Raw genomic sequence first — 16,889 nt, forward strand, 5'->3', positions numbered from 1 at the left:
TCATGTCCTGTCTAATTACATCTCCCCAAAACTTCTTCGACCTACCTCTCCTCGTACCTACTATAACCAACTTCTCACACCTCCTAATAGGGGCATCTGTTTTCTCTTCACATTTCCAAACCATCTCAATCTCGTTTCTTGCATCTTATCCACGACGGTGGCCACTTCCACCGTATTCCGAATATCCTCGTTCCTAATTTTATCACTCCTTATATGCCCATACATCCACCTTAACATTCTCACTTTTACAACATACATTTTCTGAACATGAGAATTTTTAACGGACCAACACTCTGTCTCATCCCGCCATGCCGAACTTTCGTTGTTAACAAAAAGTAAAAATTAAAAGCCTCCATTTAGGAACAAAAATTAAAACAAGAAACACATGCAAAACGCCACATCGTTGTAGGGTATTTATTAGGCAAATGTCAAATCGAATCTCTACATAAATTATTGGCTGCTGAATTTTTCTTTTTATGAGTATTGTATTATGTAGCAGAAAAAACCAGTAATAACTCTCCGTCTGCTTCTACTATGGTAACATTTTTGTCAGCCGGAGCCGGTGGTGCTCCTCCGCCAGCATTTCTCCTATTTGAACCCAATTTGAAATGTTCGAATTCGAGACGTCTAACGATGTGGGCTCGCCGTGATTTTCCTGATTTTCTTCCTAAACAAGTCGAGAAAATCAAAGACCCTTATGCTAGAAAGTTGGCTTCACGAATTGAGAGAGTACCAGTATGTTATTCCGCTCTTTTTTAAAAAAATTGTGCTATTTTTGGGATGATTTATGTATCTTTTGATGTGCTTAGGTATTTCAATGAAATTCAAAAAAATGAATAGTTTAGGTGTGTTTTTGACACTTATATCTTTATATGTTGAACACCCTTCCACTTCTTTGTATGCTCTGCCGCGGTCATCAATGGTAAATTCAGAATTTTCACTCAAGCAGTTGAAAAAATAAAAGTATAAACACGTGAATAAGTCAATAAAACACAAATCTAAAAGAGACATTAGTATATAGTTTATAGGCACAAAAAAATTAATTTTTTGGGATTAGAAATCTCTAATTCACTATTCCAACACTTTCTTTTTTAAAAAAATAATCATAGTTGGCCAGTGGTCTCGTGGCTATTCTGGAAATTAATCAAAAAAAATAACAAAAGTTAAATGTTGAAAATAAATGAAAAAAATTAACACAAGCTAAATAAGTAATATAATTGGTGGGATTTGAAGACATAGGAGTGCAATGGAAGAGTCTTTACCACTAATCTACATTTTGTTTATTGTATAGGGGGTTCAAAATTAATATATGTACATAAATAAAGAAAATTTATACTATATATAGAGTGTTATTTTTTTGCCGAGGGGTTCGGGTGAACCCATTCCCGCTCCCCTAGATCCGCCAATGCGGCGGTGACAACAACCAATATAAATATATATTGTTTTCTTATATATCACACACACATAGTTAGCTGAATGCAGCGGGTGTGGATGTAACCATTACAGTAGTATACCTGCTGCCATGGAGTTGTCCACCCACGATCCACATCTTCTTGTATGGAGTATGTATTTTCCTTTTAATCCTAAGCTCAGATATCTAAATATCTTGCTTCTCCTGTTTTGTATTGAATCCATTCTAGTCCTTATTTTTACTGCCTTGATGGTTCATCTTTATTGCTGGTTATTCATTTAGGTAAACTTTTCGAAGGATCATGTCATGAGTAGTGTTGTGAAGCCAAAAGAACAGAAAGAGGCCAATCCAGTTGTGCTTCTCCATGGTTTTGATAGGTGTGCTTCATACTAAGCTAATAGTTTTTGATCACTTTTTCTAGCTGTGCTACTGTTGTTCATTAGATATACCTCATTGTTCAGCACGTGTTTAGAATGGAGGTACACGCTTCCATTTCTCGAGGAGGCTGGATTGGAGACATGGGCAATTGATATCCTTGGATGGGGTTTCTGTGATTTAGGTATTTATCTTGTTCTTGTCTTTGTTCTTTCTCAATTTTCATTTTTCAGAAATTTTTTCGCAAACAAATATTGAAGACTTGCTCATGCTATCACCTCTTTATGTTTCCTTGTGATTTTTAAGAAAAGCTTCCATCGTGTGATGTAGCTTCCAAGCGCGATCATCTTTACCAGGTACCTACTCATTTTGTGAAATTTATGTTCCAATTCAGTGCATACAAACTTGAAAGATTGGGTATAATAGCGTAATATTTACTTCGTCTAAGTTTATACATCTATAAAAATCAGTACAAGGGCAATAAGAATTCTCCGTTTACTCGTTTTCTAGTTTTTCAGTCTTGTTTTTATTTCAGCTGTGGTCTACCTACATCAGGAGGCCAATGGTACTTGTCGGACCAAGTCTTGGATCAGCTATTGCTATTGACTTCTCTCTCAACTATCCAGAAGCAGTTAAGTACATTCAGTAACTGTGAATCCCTTTCGAGATTTTACAGATTAATTTCAAGTATGAAGAAGGAATCATTTTAAGGCTTACTCCCAAGTACTTTTAACATTATAGGTGGATAGGTTGGTTTTAATCAATCCAAGTGTTTACTCGAAAGGTACAGGAAACCTCGCAACCTTACCAAAAGCAGTAGCTTATGCTGGGGTGAGTTCGAGTTCATCCCAAGTCATCCTTCTCTAAATAAACGGATACATTGTACTCCGAATCATAGATATAACATGTTTTCAGATATGCTTACAGCATTCTTCGAGTATCTTCCATCTATGATTTCTTTGTGTTTTCACTATCTTGACAACAAACCTGTTGCAGGTCTACTTGTTGAAAAGCATACCAATTCGATTATATGCAACATCATTGGCTTTCAATGGCTTACCATTAAGTACATGTATAGAATGGACTAATGTAAGTTTTGACTCTGTGATCGTTAAGAAACTTGATAGTCATGGAGCTCAGATGTTTAAAAATGTGCATCTGTACTTACTAGTTGTCTTATCCAGATAGGTCGTCTACATTGTTTATTACCTTGGTGGGAGGATGCAACAGTGAATTTCATGATCAGTGGAGGTTACAACGTCATTGATCAGATAGAACATGTATGTGGAAATTTACTAATAAGTGAGAGTGTTTCTTCTATCGTTTTGCTCCATTTTCTGGTTCCTTCTTGTCCTCGTGGAAAATTTTTCAGCATTCTCATTGCTAGGTGTTGTGTCATATAGGTAAAACACAAAACACTAATAATATTGGGTGAAGATGATCATATTATTGACTACAAGCTTGGAGTGGTACGTTTTCTTTCAAACTTCGGAGCAATATTACTAACATGCATGCTAGCTCTTAGCAGCCAAATATGCAGTAATAACTCAAGTGTATAGATTTTTATGTGCTCAGAGATTGCATTGTGAACTTCCAAATGCGACTCTACGCCAAATACCAAAGTGTGGCCACATTCCTCATGTGCAGAAGCCTGATGTTGTCTCCAGGTTGATCGCGGAATTTGTTCAGTCTGATCAATTACAAAGGGTGAAAACTGACTGTCTCAACCATCTCTGTTCCTGTGATGATTTCGGGTATTTGTACAAGCAGCCGGTGTCTCCACCATCTCTTCAATTTCGCGACATTACCCTTGTGGTCGGGCCCTTCCCCGAACCCTGCGCATAGCGAGAGCTTTAGTGCATCGGGCTTGCCCTTTTTATGTTGTCATAAACCAATACTATTTTTCTTGTGTACGTATATAAATAAAGGTAAATAGTCAAAATGTAGAGTTGTTTAGCCAATTAAGTTAAAAATGTCATTGTTAGATATGATGAGAATACTCAAATTTGATTCACAAGAATGTTGTGCAATATGTTCCCAAAGGATGAAAGGTAAGAATGAAAGTTTGATACTGAAGAGGAATTAAATTTGAAACAACAAACATAATCTAAATTAGATCTCTTTCTAATTAGCCTATTTTTTTTCCTCAAGCCAAAGAAAAACAAACAAAAAACATAATTGAAAGGAACAATATGACCAAAATTTTATTATTTCAATTTGTTTGGCCTATTTTTCTTTTTAGTTCGTTTAAAAATGAATGACCATTTTCCTCTTTAGAAACTCTTTAATTTAAACTTTTCAAGTAACATATTTCAGATCACAAGATTAAAGGACATTTTGGTATATTTGACTAGGGGTGTATATAGATCGATTGGTTTGTTTTTTCATTAAAAAAATAACAAATCAATTGTGTTGATTTAATAAATTTATGAACCAAACAAATCAACATAAGATTATTTTTTAAAATTTTGATTTTAGTCGGGATTTTTATTTTGATTTTCTTACAATTACACGATGATTGAAAAATATATCAAATATATTCTTACTTACCTGTGTGATAGGCTAGAACTTTAAAAACGTTAATTGAATAGAAATCTTCAAAAAGACTGAAAAATTTACATGAGTACAAAATACTTTCTTTGAAATATTAACATTCGATATGCTAAATTTATATTAAATGCCACAGTCAAACTGAATACATAGCATTTTTCTTTTACAAAGTAGATTGTTAACTTGCGATCTGAAATCTATAATAATGTAATTGTAACTTTCAATCTGAATACAAAATAAAATATTTACAAATCTAAATTTGAAATAATATATATATATATATATTGTTGGTTCAGTTAGGGATCATTTTGACTTATGTTTTCTGTTAATACCAAATCAAATCAAGAGTGGTTAGATTTATTTTTTCAACCTCAAACCAAATCACAAATCATTTTTTTTTTTTTGGTTTGACTTGGTTCGTCGATTCAATTTAATTTATACACTCCCATATTTGACATATTTTTAATTCAAGACTATAAAATTTAAAAATTATTTACTTTTTTAAAACTATGTATCAAATCAAAATAGACCAAAACAAAATTTTAAACGAATGGAGTACAGTAAAACCTCTATAAATGCATATGTTTGGGATCGGAAAAAAATATTTATTTATCGAGATTATTAGTTTATCGATAAATGCATAAAATATTTATTTATTGATAAATAAATATTTATTATTTTAAAGAATATTTTGCAGTATGTGCCATAAGAAAGAAAAAAAATATTTGAATTAAGAATTTCAAAAGTTTAAAAGCAAGAAAACTAAAAAGTTTAGTCTTTGCATATTTATTATTTAAATCTATGAAAACTAAACGAATTTAGTAAAGTTTAATGTTTCTAATTGTATTCATGTATATAGAATATGAAGAGATTTTATGTTAACTATAAAAGGAAAAAGCTAAATGTTTAAAAATTATAATCCAAGTATAATGTCTTATCATTATTTTGGTTTTGGTGGAAAGAAAAAACAATCAATTATAGAATCATATTTTAAAAAGAAATAGTTATTGGTCTAGTATTATTGACTGATTAATATTTATAAATTTTTGATGTATTCTATTAATTATTATTTCATATTTTTTCTGGGTCTTTAATACTTTATTTTTAATTATTATATAATGCATTTAGCGAAAAATATTACTTTAATATAATTGACCCAAGTCGGGAGTGAATTTTTTTTTTTATTTAGTGAGATTATTACTTTATCAAGGTTTTATTGTAGCTCTTTCCCATTAATCTATTTATTTATTTATTTTGAAAAAACTACCTAATTACACAATATTTCTACATAATTACATAAAAACTCACTATAATTTAAAATAATTATATATTTTCTCACTAATTAATAATTTCATTTCAGATTATATATATATATATATATATATATATATAATATTTTGTAAATATTTTGAATTGTCATTTTTTATTAAGTTTATTTTATATAGTTTTCAAATATATAAAATTTATTTTTAAAAAATTTAAAATTTTCATGTCCAAATGACACGTAAATTGAGACAGATTGGTATTTTTTAGGCTAATGAATGGCCAAATGGGTTAGTAAATTCTCGGAAAAGTTGAATCTTTGCAGAAAAACCCAGTAGTAACTCTCGGTCTGCGTCTGCTATGGTAACATTTTTGTCAGCCGGAGCCGGCGGTGCTCCTCCGCCGGCATTAACCAATTTGAAATTGTCGAATTCGAGGCGTTTAACGATCTGGGCTGGCTGTGATTTTCCGGATTTTCTTCCTAAACAAGTCGAGAAAATCAAAGACCCTAATGCTAGAAAGTTGGCTTCACGAATTGAGAGAATGCCAGTACGTTTTTCCACTCTCTTTTTTAAAATGTGTTTTTTTTTTGGTGTGTATGTGAAGCTGATTTTTCGTTGTGTTCGAAGTATTGGGGATCAATGGGGGCAAAATCTGTCCTTTTTGTTGTAATGGGTCGGTGCTGATTGGCAAAAAATCCGTTTCTTTAGACAAATTTAGTGTCTAAAATCAGTAGATTAAGACTTCCATCATGCATGCAAGATCCCTACACTCTCTGAACTCCATTTGTGGAGTATGTTGGTCGTGGCTGTGCCACCTTGTGTGCATGGATTACTTACTACCTCTCACGGCGCGTGTATTGGGTAATTTTGTGGCTTTGTGCAAATGGGATATTTTGATGTCTCTGACTGAGGACGTTAGACATGGATGGGGGTTGTGTTGGAGGACAAGAAGGAGTGGATACCACTTATGGAACTTGTTTTGAAGTCATTTTAGTAACTTGTTTTCGTGGAGAAAATGTTTTCCAAGAAATTTAACAACCAAATGTGTAAAACTGAAAACGTTTTCGGGTAAACATGTGAAAGTTTTACATAAATGACATGGAAGAAGTGTTGGCTATTGGGAAGGAGGGAATACTTTCTATTTAGTCATGGTTGTTTAGGAATATAGCAAAGGCGCATCCAAGATTTTAAGACAGGTATTGAGTACTACTACACATACTAGTGTGACAATGCATACGGAATTAATATAAGTATATATATTGTTAAAAGCTTTTTATGTATATCACACACAATACCTAGATGAATGCAGCGGGTATGGATGTGACCATTGCTGTGATAGAGGTGTCTGCCCATGATTCACAACTTAACCAGTCTTCTTGTATGGAATATGTATTCTCCTTTTAATCCTAAACTCAGATATCTAAGTATCTTGCTTCTCCTGTTTTGTATTGAATATCTAATTCGCTTCTCCTGGTTCATTTAGGTATACTTTTCGAAGGGTTGTGTCATGAGTAGTTGTGTGAAGCCAAAAGAACAGAAAGAGGCCAATCCAGTTGTACTTCTCCATGGTTTTGATAGGTATGCTTCATGCTAAGCTAGTTGTATTGAGCACTTTCTCTTGCTGTGATCCTGCTGTTCATTATACCTCATTGTTCAGCACATGTTTAGAGTGGAGGTACACGCTTCCATTGCTTGAGGAGGTGGGGTTGGAGACCTGGGCAGTTGATATCCTTGGATGGGGTTTCTCTGATTTAGGTATGTTGTTTTTTTCAAGCTCTTTCTCAATTTTCATTTTTCAAAAAGATTTTGCGAACAAAGACTCAAGATTTGCTCATAGTTTCATCCCTTTATGTTTCCTTGTGATTTTTAAGGAAGGCTTCCATCGTGTGATGTAGCTTCCAAGCGTGATCATCTTTACCAGGTACACACTGATTTAATGAAATATATGTTCTAATCTAGTATCGGAAACAACCTCTCTACCCCACTAAAGTAGGGGTAAGGTCTGCGGTGCCCTCACCCTCCCCAGACCCCAATTATGGGACCACATTGGGTATGTTGTTGTATATGTTCTAATCCAGTGCATACAAACTTGAAAGGCTGGAATTATTCTCTTTTATCGCAAATTCTAATAAATGTAAAAGTAGCTTATACAACAAGTACATACCTTGTGTAATCCCACAAGTGGTGCATGGGGAGGGTGGTGTGTACGCAGCCTTACCTCTACCTTGTGAAGGTAGAAAAGAAGTAGCCTTTATAAGTACAAAATTAAGTTAAAAGTCACATTCAATTAGCTCCGAATAGTGTAGGCTAAGTAAATATTTAATATGCAGGGTAAATGTTCCACAATTACACTATTGTTCAGTACTATAATATCACAGTTATATAGCATCATAGAGGAGCTCTCTTACTTACTAGGCAGAGACCCAACTTGGAAATAATGGTGTAATGCTTACTTCATCTAAGTTTATCTGTAAAAACCACTATAAGGGCAATAAGAATTTTCTGTTAACTCGTTTTCTAATTTTTCAGTCTCGTTTTTCTTTCAGCTGTGGTCTACCTACATCAAGAGGCCAATGGTACTTGTTGGACCGAGTCTTGGGTCTGCTGTTGCTATTGACTTCTCTGTCCACTATCCAGAAGCAGTAAGTACGTTCAATGACTGTGAATCCCTACCCATTTTATAGATTAGTTTCTACTTTCTAGTATCAAGGAGGAATCATTTTATGGCTAACTCTGAAATACTTATACTTTATAGGTGGATAGGCTGGTTTTAATCGATGCAAGTGTTTATGCGGAAGGTATAGGAAAGCTCGCGACGTTACCCAAAGCAGTAGCTTATGCTGGGGTGAGTCTTCCCCAAGTCTTAAAATAAAGAGATACATTCATCTCGATTTTGACCATTTGATGTAACTGAACATCCTTATCATAAGGATTGTTATTTCACCTATAACTTGGTTTATGATTAGCCTTAAATAAAAAGGAGAGAATCTTCTTACCTAATCGTTAATGATGATTGAATCAACTTAATTGATCCAAGATAAGCATCCCTTGTATACTGAGGCTCTTTGTTCGTCAGATCTTTCCCTTAGTGCTGCAAAACACCATATAAAGAAAGAACCCGTTCTAGATTCATGGGACTACTCAAAGGGAAATATTCTGATCCAAATCATAGATATAACATGTTCTAAAATATGCTTACAGCATTCTTCGAGTATCTTCCATCTATGATTTCTTTTTGTTTTCAGTATCTTGACAAAAACCTGTTGCAGGTCTACTTGTTGAAAAGCATACCACTTCGATTATATGCAATATCATTGGCTTTCAATGGCTTACCATTAAGTACATGTATAGACTGGACTAATGTAAGTTTTGACACTCTAATCTTTTAGAAACCTGAAAGCTGTGGAGCTCAGATATTTAAAATGTGTGTCTGCACTACTTCTTTTATCAAACCTTTACATGATTTCCTATCCAGATAGGTCGGTTACATTGTTTATTACCTTGGTGGGAGGATGCAACAGTGAATTTCATGATCAGCGGAGGTTACAACGTCATTGATCAGATAAAACATGTATGTGGAAATTTACGTACTAAATAATCTTAATGGCTTCCTATATAGACATCCACCTTTGTTTCTTTCTTTTGTCATGACTATGGTATAAAGCAACATTTTCTTGCTGTAAATGTGAAATGTTGGAGTCTATATACAGAAACTCATGCCAAATGGTTAATTTTGAAAATATGTTTTAGTAAGTGATATGCCAAAGTCTTGTCTGTCCAGCAAATTGGCATACTGTGAAGTTCACATGTTTTCTTTAACCACAACTATTAGGTGGAAACCGTACCACTTGCTTCAAGTAATTCCTATTTCCTATCCAATTAATTATCAGTTTTCGTTTTTTGGGTTGTCCCACATGATATCAATTTCTGAAAGGAAATAGAAAATCTCCTATATACTTATCACATAACACAAAAACTTACTCGCGTCATATTTTTTCCTATTAGTACAACATTGTACATTTCCAATTTCACCAAAACTGCAATCTTGATGAAGATATGAAAAAACAACATTGAAAAAAAATCCAGCGTTAGATGCTATCTCCAGTTTAATTTTGTATGTGGTGAAGTTTCTAGGAGCTCCTGAGTTAAGATACGGTGAATCATTAATTCCATGCTCAATGGTGTTGCTTAAAATTTGGTTTATTAGTTCTGTACTATCATGAATTTCCAATTTTTGTGCTTATCTTAGGATTTATTGATTTCTTTGCCTGGAAAGGGTAATTCTCCTGCATTCTGATGCTAGGAGTTCTGTCATACAGGTCAAGCACAAAACACTAATAATATGGGGTGAAGATGATCAAATTATTGACTACAAGCTTGGTGTGGTACGTTTCTTTCAAACTTCGGGAAAATATTACTAACATGTTAGCTCCTAGCAGCCAAACATGGAGTAGATGGAGTAATAACTGAAGTGTCCATTGACTTTTATGTGCTCAGAGATTGCATTGTGAACTTCCAAATGCGACCCTACGCCAAATACCAAAGTGTGGCCACATTCCTCATGTGCAGAAGCCTGATGTTGTCTCCAGGTTGATCACGGAATTTGTTCAGTCAGGTCAATCACAAAGGGCGAAACCTGACTCTGTCTCCGCCATCTCTGTTCCTGTGATTACTAGTACTTGTACAAGCAGATATTTAGCATATTCAATCTGTCTTCCTGATTCAACATAGTGATGACGTTAGTTTGCCAGCTTCAATGGTGAACTATGATTTCATTCTTCAAGCAACGTCGACAATATTACCAACGTACCAAAGGTGCTTTGGCATCCAGTGCATAGTGTAATAAACTGAACATTTATGCAATCAGCAAATACTTTAGAATTCTGGGACATATTTCTTTCAGTTTTACTTTGATACTCAGAGCTAGAGTTTATGACCGGTGAATCATAGCTTGGAGCAGTGCAAGCCTTAATGGGCTGAGTCACTCGATATTTTTGGTGAGAGGTAGCAGCTGGGGGAATTGTCGAGGAGCACACAAGCTGGCCCAAGACCCACAGTTGTGAAAAAAATAGCTTGGGGCATTGTTGAACTTTTCTTGTGTAACATATCTTGAATTATCGTAGTTGAGGCATATTATTAGATGGAAAGTTAGTTGACTGATATATGTTTCTACTATTTGTAATCTTGTTAAAAGATTAAGCTTTTCTGCACCAATGGTTGCATGGTTTCCTAATGGTTTCTAATAGATCCTCTTCTCAAAAGAGAAGTTACTTTCCCCCTTGTCTCTCTTCTTTAACTAATGATGAAGCAAATCCCTAAAGTCAAAGTAGTCCATGAGCGGGGTTGCCAAAAAAATATGACAGTAAAATATCAAAATACAAAGCAGATGAAACAACATATATTAATACACATGAAAGAAAAAGAAACTACACGATAACTAAAATACTATTACCTGCCTCTCACACTTTAAGTGAAACAATACTGGATTATCTACTAACATTCCACTAACATTGTATCTTAAATCTTTGACAATTATATTCTTAATAAGTCGAAATTCTGTTGATTTCCCCAACCCCCTCATTGAACTCCTTTAGGATATTTTATGTTAAGAAAACTCGATAGGTTAAATTACCATAATTTCTTCTTTTATCTTGCTAGCAAAATATAATGTTTCAACAAATGAAAATTGAAATAAACCTCATAATTATTATTTTTATATATATGTATAAAAAAATATTTTAAAAAATGTAAATTTATGGGTGAAATTTTAAAATTTTAGCCACATGATTGGATAATATTACGTCGGCGCCTTTTGGTATTGTCTTCTCTTCTCAGTATGAAAAACCAGTGGCCACCGTGCAGGGCTGAGTGAGTGAGAAACAAAGAATATGTTGACACTGCTCTCAGCCGGAGCCGGCGGCTCTCCGCCTCCGGCATTTCACCTAATCGAACCCAATTTGAAATGGTCCAATTCGAGGCGTTTAAGGATTTGGGCTGGTGAATTTCCCGATTTTCTTCCTAAACAAGTGGAGAAGATTAAAGACCCTTATGCAAGAAAGCTGGCTTCACGAATTGACAGAATACCAGTATGTTTTTTTGTTGCTATTATCTTTTTTGGGATAATTTCTGGATAGTTTTTTCATTTGGTTGTTGAGGAACCCAAGGAGTAGAATTTCGAAGTGCTTGAAAGATTGGAATTCAATTGGGGGGAAATTCTGTACTTTTTTCTGAAATGGGTAAAATATTGTTTAGTGTATGAAGAATTGACATGCAACAAAATTAACTTTGTAGGAGTACTTTTTATGAAATGGGTGCTGTTCTGATGAATAAAGTTTTGTTCTTTTGGACAAATATTACCACATAGGTAGCAAATTCGAAACTTTATTAATCCATATGTTTTTATTTGTCTGTCTGGTTTTGACTTGGTGAGCACTTTAAGAAAGTATTTAAGATTTCTGAATCTCGCAGTTTTAAACTAAGGAGAGGTAGAATGTATCAACATGTAACATGTCATGCGAGAAATTGAAACTAATGTGTTCCTAAAAAGGAAAGAGATAATTTTTGTGAAACAGACTAAAAAGATAAGTAAGACAAACAAATTGAAGCGGGAATAGTGTTTTAGAACCTAAAATCAATAGTACAAGATTTGCACTCATGGATGCAAGTACTTATTGCAGCTACAAGGGTTATTTTTATGCCTCTGCATGTGAATGTCAGATATGGATTAGATTACAAGGAACAAGAGAGTTCTTAACTTTCCTTTTTTGATCTTCTTAAGTTGTTTTCTTTCCAGCACATTTTATATGACTCTATTTAATTGAACCTAGGATCTGAAGATGCTAATTTGACTTCAATATTTTTTGGTGGTAGTGCAAGAAAATAGTTATGTAATTGGTGAAAAATTGAATTTAATACAGATAACATCCCAGTCTATAATTTGGATAGTTCAATGAACTTTATTCTTGAAAGCAGTGAAAGCAGTATAGAAGTGACATGTTGTCGAACATTTCGGGACATCCCATAAATGGAAAGAATAACATATATTGGGAAGCAGGGAATATATTTTTATAGAGGCGGATCCATGATTTTAAGACTTTGGGTGCTGACTACTACTGGACACACTGCTTTGTGACGCGATGCGTACTGACTTAGTATGAATGTATATTTTACAAGTATTTCCCTGTTCACACACACACACTTGGAACCTAATGGAGCAGGTGCGAGTACACCCATTGCAGTAGTGTATCCTCTGTCACAGAGGTGTCCACCTATCATATGCAACTTAATCATTCTTCTTTTATGTATTCTGTCCTTATAATCCTAACAAAGTCGCATATCTAGATATATTGCACTGAATTGAATTAATCATTCTCTTCTTTTGTTTTTGAAACTGGTAACTAATAATGCACTGAATTGAATTAATCATTCTCTTTCTTTATGAAGTTCTGGTTACTGCCTTTGTTTGATGGTCCAGCTTCATTGCTGGTTCATTTTAGGTGAACTTATCGAAGGGATGTGTCATGAGTAGTTGTGTGAAGCCAAAAGAACAGACAGACGCCAATCCAGTTGTGCTTCTTCATGGTTTTGATAGGTATGCCTCATGCTAAGCTAATAGTTCTGATCACTTTCTCTTGCTGTGCTCCTGTTGTTCATTATACCTCATTGTTCAGCTCATGTTTAGAGTGGAGGTACACACTTCCGATGCTTGAGGAGGCTGGATTGGAGACATGGGCAGTTGATATCCTTGGATGGGGTTTCTCTGATTTAGGTATGTTGTCTTGTTTTAGCGCTTTCTCAGTTTCTTATTTTTCAAAAAGATTTTTTCAAACAAAACCAAAGACTTGCTCATGGTTTTGCATTTTTTGTTTCCTGTGATATTTAAGGAAGGCTTCCACTGTGTGATGTAGCTTCCAAGCGTGATCATCTTTACCAGGTACCTCCTGATTCCAAAATATATGTTCTAATCTAGTGCATACAAACTTGAAAGGTTGGAATTAGTAGTTTTCAACTTTCATTATGCATACTAATAATAAATGTGTAGTTACATATCTAAGTTCAAAATTTAGGTAAATCTTACAATCATCTTTTTCCTTGTAGTGTAATATAATACTTAGCGTGCAGGATCAAGTACACAGTTATACCCCATTGTGCATTGTGCAGAATGCAATGGTATTATATCCAGTTATGCAGCATAAAGAAGGGGTACCCTTGCTTACTTCACACAGCTCTACACTATGAAAATATCGAATTAGTGTTTATTTGTCTATCTGTAGTAATCGCTAAAAGTGTAATAAGGGTCAGGCAGATCGTCCTGGCCTGGCCTTAAGACCATGTTGAAGTATTACTCGGATATTAAATTTCTTAAAGAACTTTCCATTTACATCTTTTGAAAATTCTCAGTCTCGTTTGTCTTTCAGCTGTGGTCTACCTACATCAAGAGGCCAATGGTACTTGTCGGACCTAGTCTTGGATCTGCTGTTGCTATTGATTTTTCTGTTAAATATCCAGAAGCTGTAAGTACATTCGGTGACTTAGGATCCCTGTCCAGATGTTGTAGATTAATTTCATGTATGAAGAAAGTACTTTTTATGCTTACGTCAAGTAGCTTTTACTTTATCAGGTTCATAGGCTGGTTTTAATTGATGCAAGTGTTTACACGGAAGGTACAGGAAACCTTGCAACCTTACCCAAAGCAGTAGCTTATGCTGGGGTGAGTGACCTCCTAGTCCTCTTAAAACAAAGGGATATATTCTATGCCAGATTGGATTGTTTGATGTAACATAACGTATATGTTATAATGTTTGTGGTTTATTAACAACTTGGTTTCTGACTAGCAAACTCAACAAGTGGAGAAACTTCTGCCTAATTGTTAATGATGATCGATCTAGGCTCTCTTTGTCTGTCAGATCTTTCTCTTAATGCTGCAAAACCCCAACTAAAGAAAGAACTCTTAGTATCAATTTGTTACCAAAATGTACTCGGATATGTTTCAGCTGCATTCTTCAAGTATCTGCCATCTGTATTTGTTCGTTTAGTTAATCCAGAACAACCTGCTGCAGGTCTACTTGTTGAAAAGTCTCCCACTTCGCTTATATGCAACTTCATTAGTTTTCAATGGCTTACCATTAAGTACCTGCATAGACTGGACTAATGTAAGTTTGAGCCATTGATCTTTTTAGAAACCTAAAAGTCATGGAGATCAGATATTCAAAATGTGCTTCTGGCATATTTTTGATGCTCTTTGTTTTACACTTTCTGATTAGCTGGTTTTCTATCCAGATTGGCCGCTTACATTGTTCATTACCTTGGTGGGAGGATGCATTGGTGAATTTCATGATCAGTGGAGGTTACAATGTCATTTCTCAGATAGAACATGTATGTGCAGATTTACTAAATTTTCTTAAGCATATCCTAAATAGACAAGCGTTTTGTCACTTTCTTTTTGCATCGACTCTAGTATCAAGAAACATTTTCTTGCCGTATTTAATAGACAATGATTGGATCACGAAGACTAGCAATATCGAGTTTTATCTTACTAGTTTCATCTTAGCATGGTTGTTATTTGGGCATGTAATTGTTGGAGTCTAAATACAGGAACTCCTGTGCACTGGTTTTAGTTTTGAAAAATATGTTCAAATAAGAGAGATGCTATCTGTTGTGTTGTTCTAAAACAGACCAGACAAGTGATATGCCATAAGTATAAACTGCAAACACCACACAACTTCTCTTGAAATTACAAACCTATTAACTTTAGATGTCATTAAAATCATTGATGTGGTATGTAGATTAAATTAAAGTTACAATGGCACTCTATTTCTGTGGCCCTCATAATTTGCAGGGACCAACACTCACCAACCTAATGGATCTCGAGTCTGATTGATTCAGCTTGCTTCTGATTCTGCTTTTACATGGCATTAAGAGTGTTTCTAACTGTAGCTCCATTTTCTATGTTGTCTACTGGTTTCCTTGCTGTCACAATGGAAAATTGTACAGCATTCTCATGCTATGACTCCTGTTATACAGGTCAAGCAAAATACACTAATAATTTGGGGTGAAGATGATCAGATTATTGACTACAAGCTTGCAGTGGTATGTTTTTTTTCAAACTTTGGAACAATATAAACCTGTTAGCTCCTAGCAGCCATTCATTCAGTACACGGAGAGTTGCTGAAGTGTCCATTGACTTCTATGTCGTCAGAGATTGCATTGTGAGCTTCCAAATGCAATTCTACGCCAAATACCGAAGTGTGGCCATATCCCTCATGTGGAGAAGCCTGATGCTGTCTCCAGGTTGATAGTGGACTTTGTTCGCCCTGACCAAGCACAAAGGGCAAATCCTGAATCGGTCCCCACCATCTCAGTTCCAGCTTGATTACTGGTACTTGTACAAGCAGATAGTTAGCATATCTCACATGCGAAGATCCGACTTCCTGATTCTACTTAGTGATGAGGTTAGTTTGCCAGCTTCAATGGTGAATATGCTCCCACTCTTTGAGCACGTCGACCTTATTGCCTACGTGTCTTTATCAAAGGTGCTTTGGCGTCCAGTAGAGAAGTGTATAAACTGAATACTTGAGCACAGTATTAGCTGAATGCTTTAGCATTCTGGTTTATTTATCTTCCAGCACATGCTAATCTTATTTTATGTCAATTACCAGTTACTTTGAACTTATTTGATTTGCTGTTGACATGTCTTGTTGTGCAACAAAAGTACAACCTTTCACAAAGTTCAAAGGTAGTTACCAAGTCATTATCCCTTATTATATCATAAAAAAACACATGCATGTGCAGTGGAGTCACCCAAGTGAAACAATTATTAGTGTTCTCTTTTTTTTAATAAAGAAACCAAACAAGTTTTCAGTCCAGATTCACTTTACCTAGCCCTTTTCGTCTGTATAAACCAAACAAGGTCAAAAAGATCTTGCTTTGAAACTTCTTAAAGTTGTTCATGCATTTTTGCACCTAACCGTGGTGTTTGCGTAATGTGCAAGACTGTATACATGCTAGCAAATGCACTACAATATCCTGACCACAAAGATTCCACTTTCTTTTGTCTCTATGAGATTCAAAATCTTGATCTCTTATAATTTTTGCTCATTTCATTTACAGTTGTATGAAGGAAGACTAGTTTGATTCATTACGTAAGATGCCAGGCAAAAGGGTGGTGAAGTAAACCCTTATTTGGTTTTGTTCTTTGTGAAAAAACAAGATTCCATTCACTCTGACAACTCAGATAACTTATTCCTATTTGTGCATTTTTTAAAGTTGGGTTTTCAATTATACTTTGC

At 34.8% G+C, this 16,889-nt stretch overlaps 3 protein-coding genes across 8 annotated transcripts; all 3 read left to right on the forward strand.

The window, feature by feature from the left end:
* The first annotated feature begins 433 nt into the window (after positions 1–433).
* On the forward strand, positions 434–3,772 carry LOC129880093 (alpha/beta hydrolase domain-containing protein VTE7-like). Of its 2 annotated transcripts, XM_055953959.1 has the most exons (10): positions 434–735; positions 1,694–1,788; positions 1,873–1,970; positions 2,093–2,142; positions 2,322–2,417; positions 2,528–2,617; positions 2,783–2,875; positions 2,971–3,066; positions 3,190–3,255; positions 3,362–3,772. In XM_055953959.1, exons 1-10 carry the CDS (start codon positions 535–537, stop codon positions 3,629–3,631), a joined length of 1,155 nt encoding a protein of 384 aa, XP_055809934.1. In that variant the 5' UTR covers positions 434–534; the 3' UTR covers positions 3,632–3,772. The 2 variants fall into 2 exon arrangements, with proteins under 2 accessions (XP_055809934.1, XP_055809936.1); XM_055953961.1 differs by lacking the exon at positions 2,528–2,617.
* Positions 3,773–5,891: 2,119 nt separating this feature from the next.
* On the forward strand, positions 5,892–10,809 carry LOC129880094 (alpha/beta hydrolase domain-containing protein VTE7-like). The gene is made up of 10 exons (XM_055953962.1): positions 5,892–6,148; positions 7,085–7,179; positions 7,259–7,356; positions 7,473–7,522; positions 8,148–8,243; positions 8,357–8,446; positions 8,871–8,963; positions 9,077–9,172; positions 9,921–9,986; positions 10,099–10,809. The coding sequence occupies exons 1-10, from the start codon at positions 5,960–5,962 to the stop codon at positions 10,330–10,332; spliced, it is 1,107 nt and encodes a 368-aa protein (XP_055809937.1). The 5' UTR covers positions 5,892–5,959; the 3' UTR covers positions 10,333–10,809.
* A 591-nt stretch (positions 10,810–11,400) lies between these two features.
* LOC129880095 (alpha/beta hydrolase domain-containing protein VTE7-like) lies at positions 11,401–16,858 on the forward strand. 5 transcript variants are annotated; one of them, XR_008765331.1, is made up of 12 exons: positions 11,402–11,687; positions 13,098–13,192; positions 13,272–13,369; positions 13,485–13,534; positions 13,699–13,803; positions 14,019–14,114; positions 14,222–14,311; positions 14,661–14,753; positions 14,881–14,976; positions 15,625–15,690; positions 15,800–16,052; positions 16,711–16,858. XR_008765331.1 is itself a non-coding variant. In XM_055953963.1 (11 exons), exons 1-11 carry the CDS (start codon positions 11,490–11,492, stop codon positions 15,971–15,973), a joined length of 1,161 nt encoding a protein of 386 aa, XP_055809938.1. In that variant the 5' UTR covers positions 11,402–11,489; the 3' UTR covers positions 15,974–16,347. The 5 variants fall into 5 exon arrangements, 4 of the variants coding, with proteins under 4 accessions (XP_055809939.1, XP_055809938.1, XP_055809940.1 ...); XM_055953963.1 differs by lacking the exon at positions 16,711–16,858 and having other exon boundaries at positions 15,800–16,347; XM_055953966.1 differs by lacking the exon at positions 16,711–16,858 and having other exon boundaries at positions 11,600–11,687; positions 13,076–13,192; positions 15,800–16,347.
* Positions 16,859–16,889: the final 31 nt, after the last annotated feature.

This window comes from Solanum dulcamara, chromosome 2 (genome assembly GCF_947179165.1).
Source record: "Solanum dulcamara chromosome 2, daSolDulc1.2, whole genome shotgun sequence".
NCBI lineage: Eukaryota > Viridiplantae > Streptophyta > Magnoliopsida > Solanales > Solanaceae > Solanum > Solanum dulcamara.

Excerpts from the sequence above, each read along its gene's own strand:
- LOC129880095 (XM_055953963.1), top strand. The coding sequence starts at position 11,490 with ATGTTGACACTGCTCTCAGCCGGAGCCGGCGGCTCTCCGCCTCCGGCA. Across the intron at positions 14,115-14,221 it reads CTGTTAAATATCCAGAAGCT|GTTCATAGGCTGGTTTTAAT; the intron begins GTAAGTACATTC and ends TTACTTTATCAG. Across the intron at positions 14,977-15,624 it reads TCATTTCTCAGATAGAACAT|GTCAAGCAAAATACACTAAT; the intron begins GTATGTGCAGAT and ends CCTGTTATACAG.
- LOC129880093 (XM_055953959.1), top strand. The coding sequence starts at position 535 with ATGGTAACATTTTTGTCAGCCGGAGCCGGTGGTGCTCCTCCGCCAGCA. Across the intron at positions 1,971-2,092 it reads ATGGGGTTTCTGTGATTTAG|AAAAGCTTCCATCGTGTGAT; the intron begins GTATTTATCTTG and ends GTGATTTTTAAG. Across the intron at positions 2,618-2,782 it reads AAGCAGTAGCTTATGCTGGG|GTCTACTTGTTGAAAAGCAT; the intron begins GTGAGTTCGAGT and ends AACCTGTTGCAG.
- LOC129880094 (XM_055953962.1), top strand. The coding sequence starts at position 5,960 with ATGGTAACATTTTTGTCAGCCGGAGCCGGCGGTGCTCCTCCGCCGGCA. Across the intron at positions 7,357-7,472 it reads ATGGGGTTTCTCTGATTTAG|GAAGGCTTCCATCGTGTGAT; the intron begins GTATGTTGTTTT and ends GTGATTTTTAAG. Across the intron at positions 8,244-8,356 it reads CTGTCCACTATCCAGAAGCA|GTGGATAGGCTGGTTTTAAT; the intron begins GTAAGTACGTTC and ends TATACTTTATAG.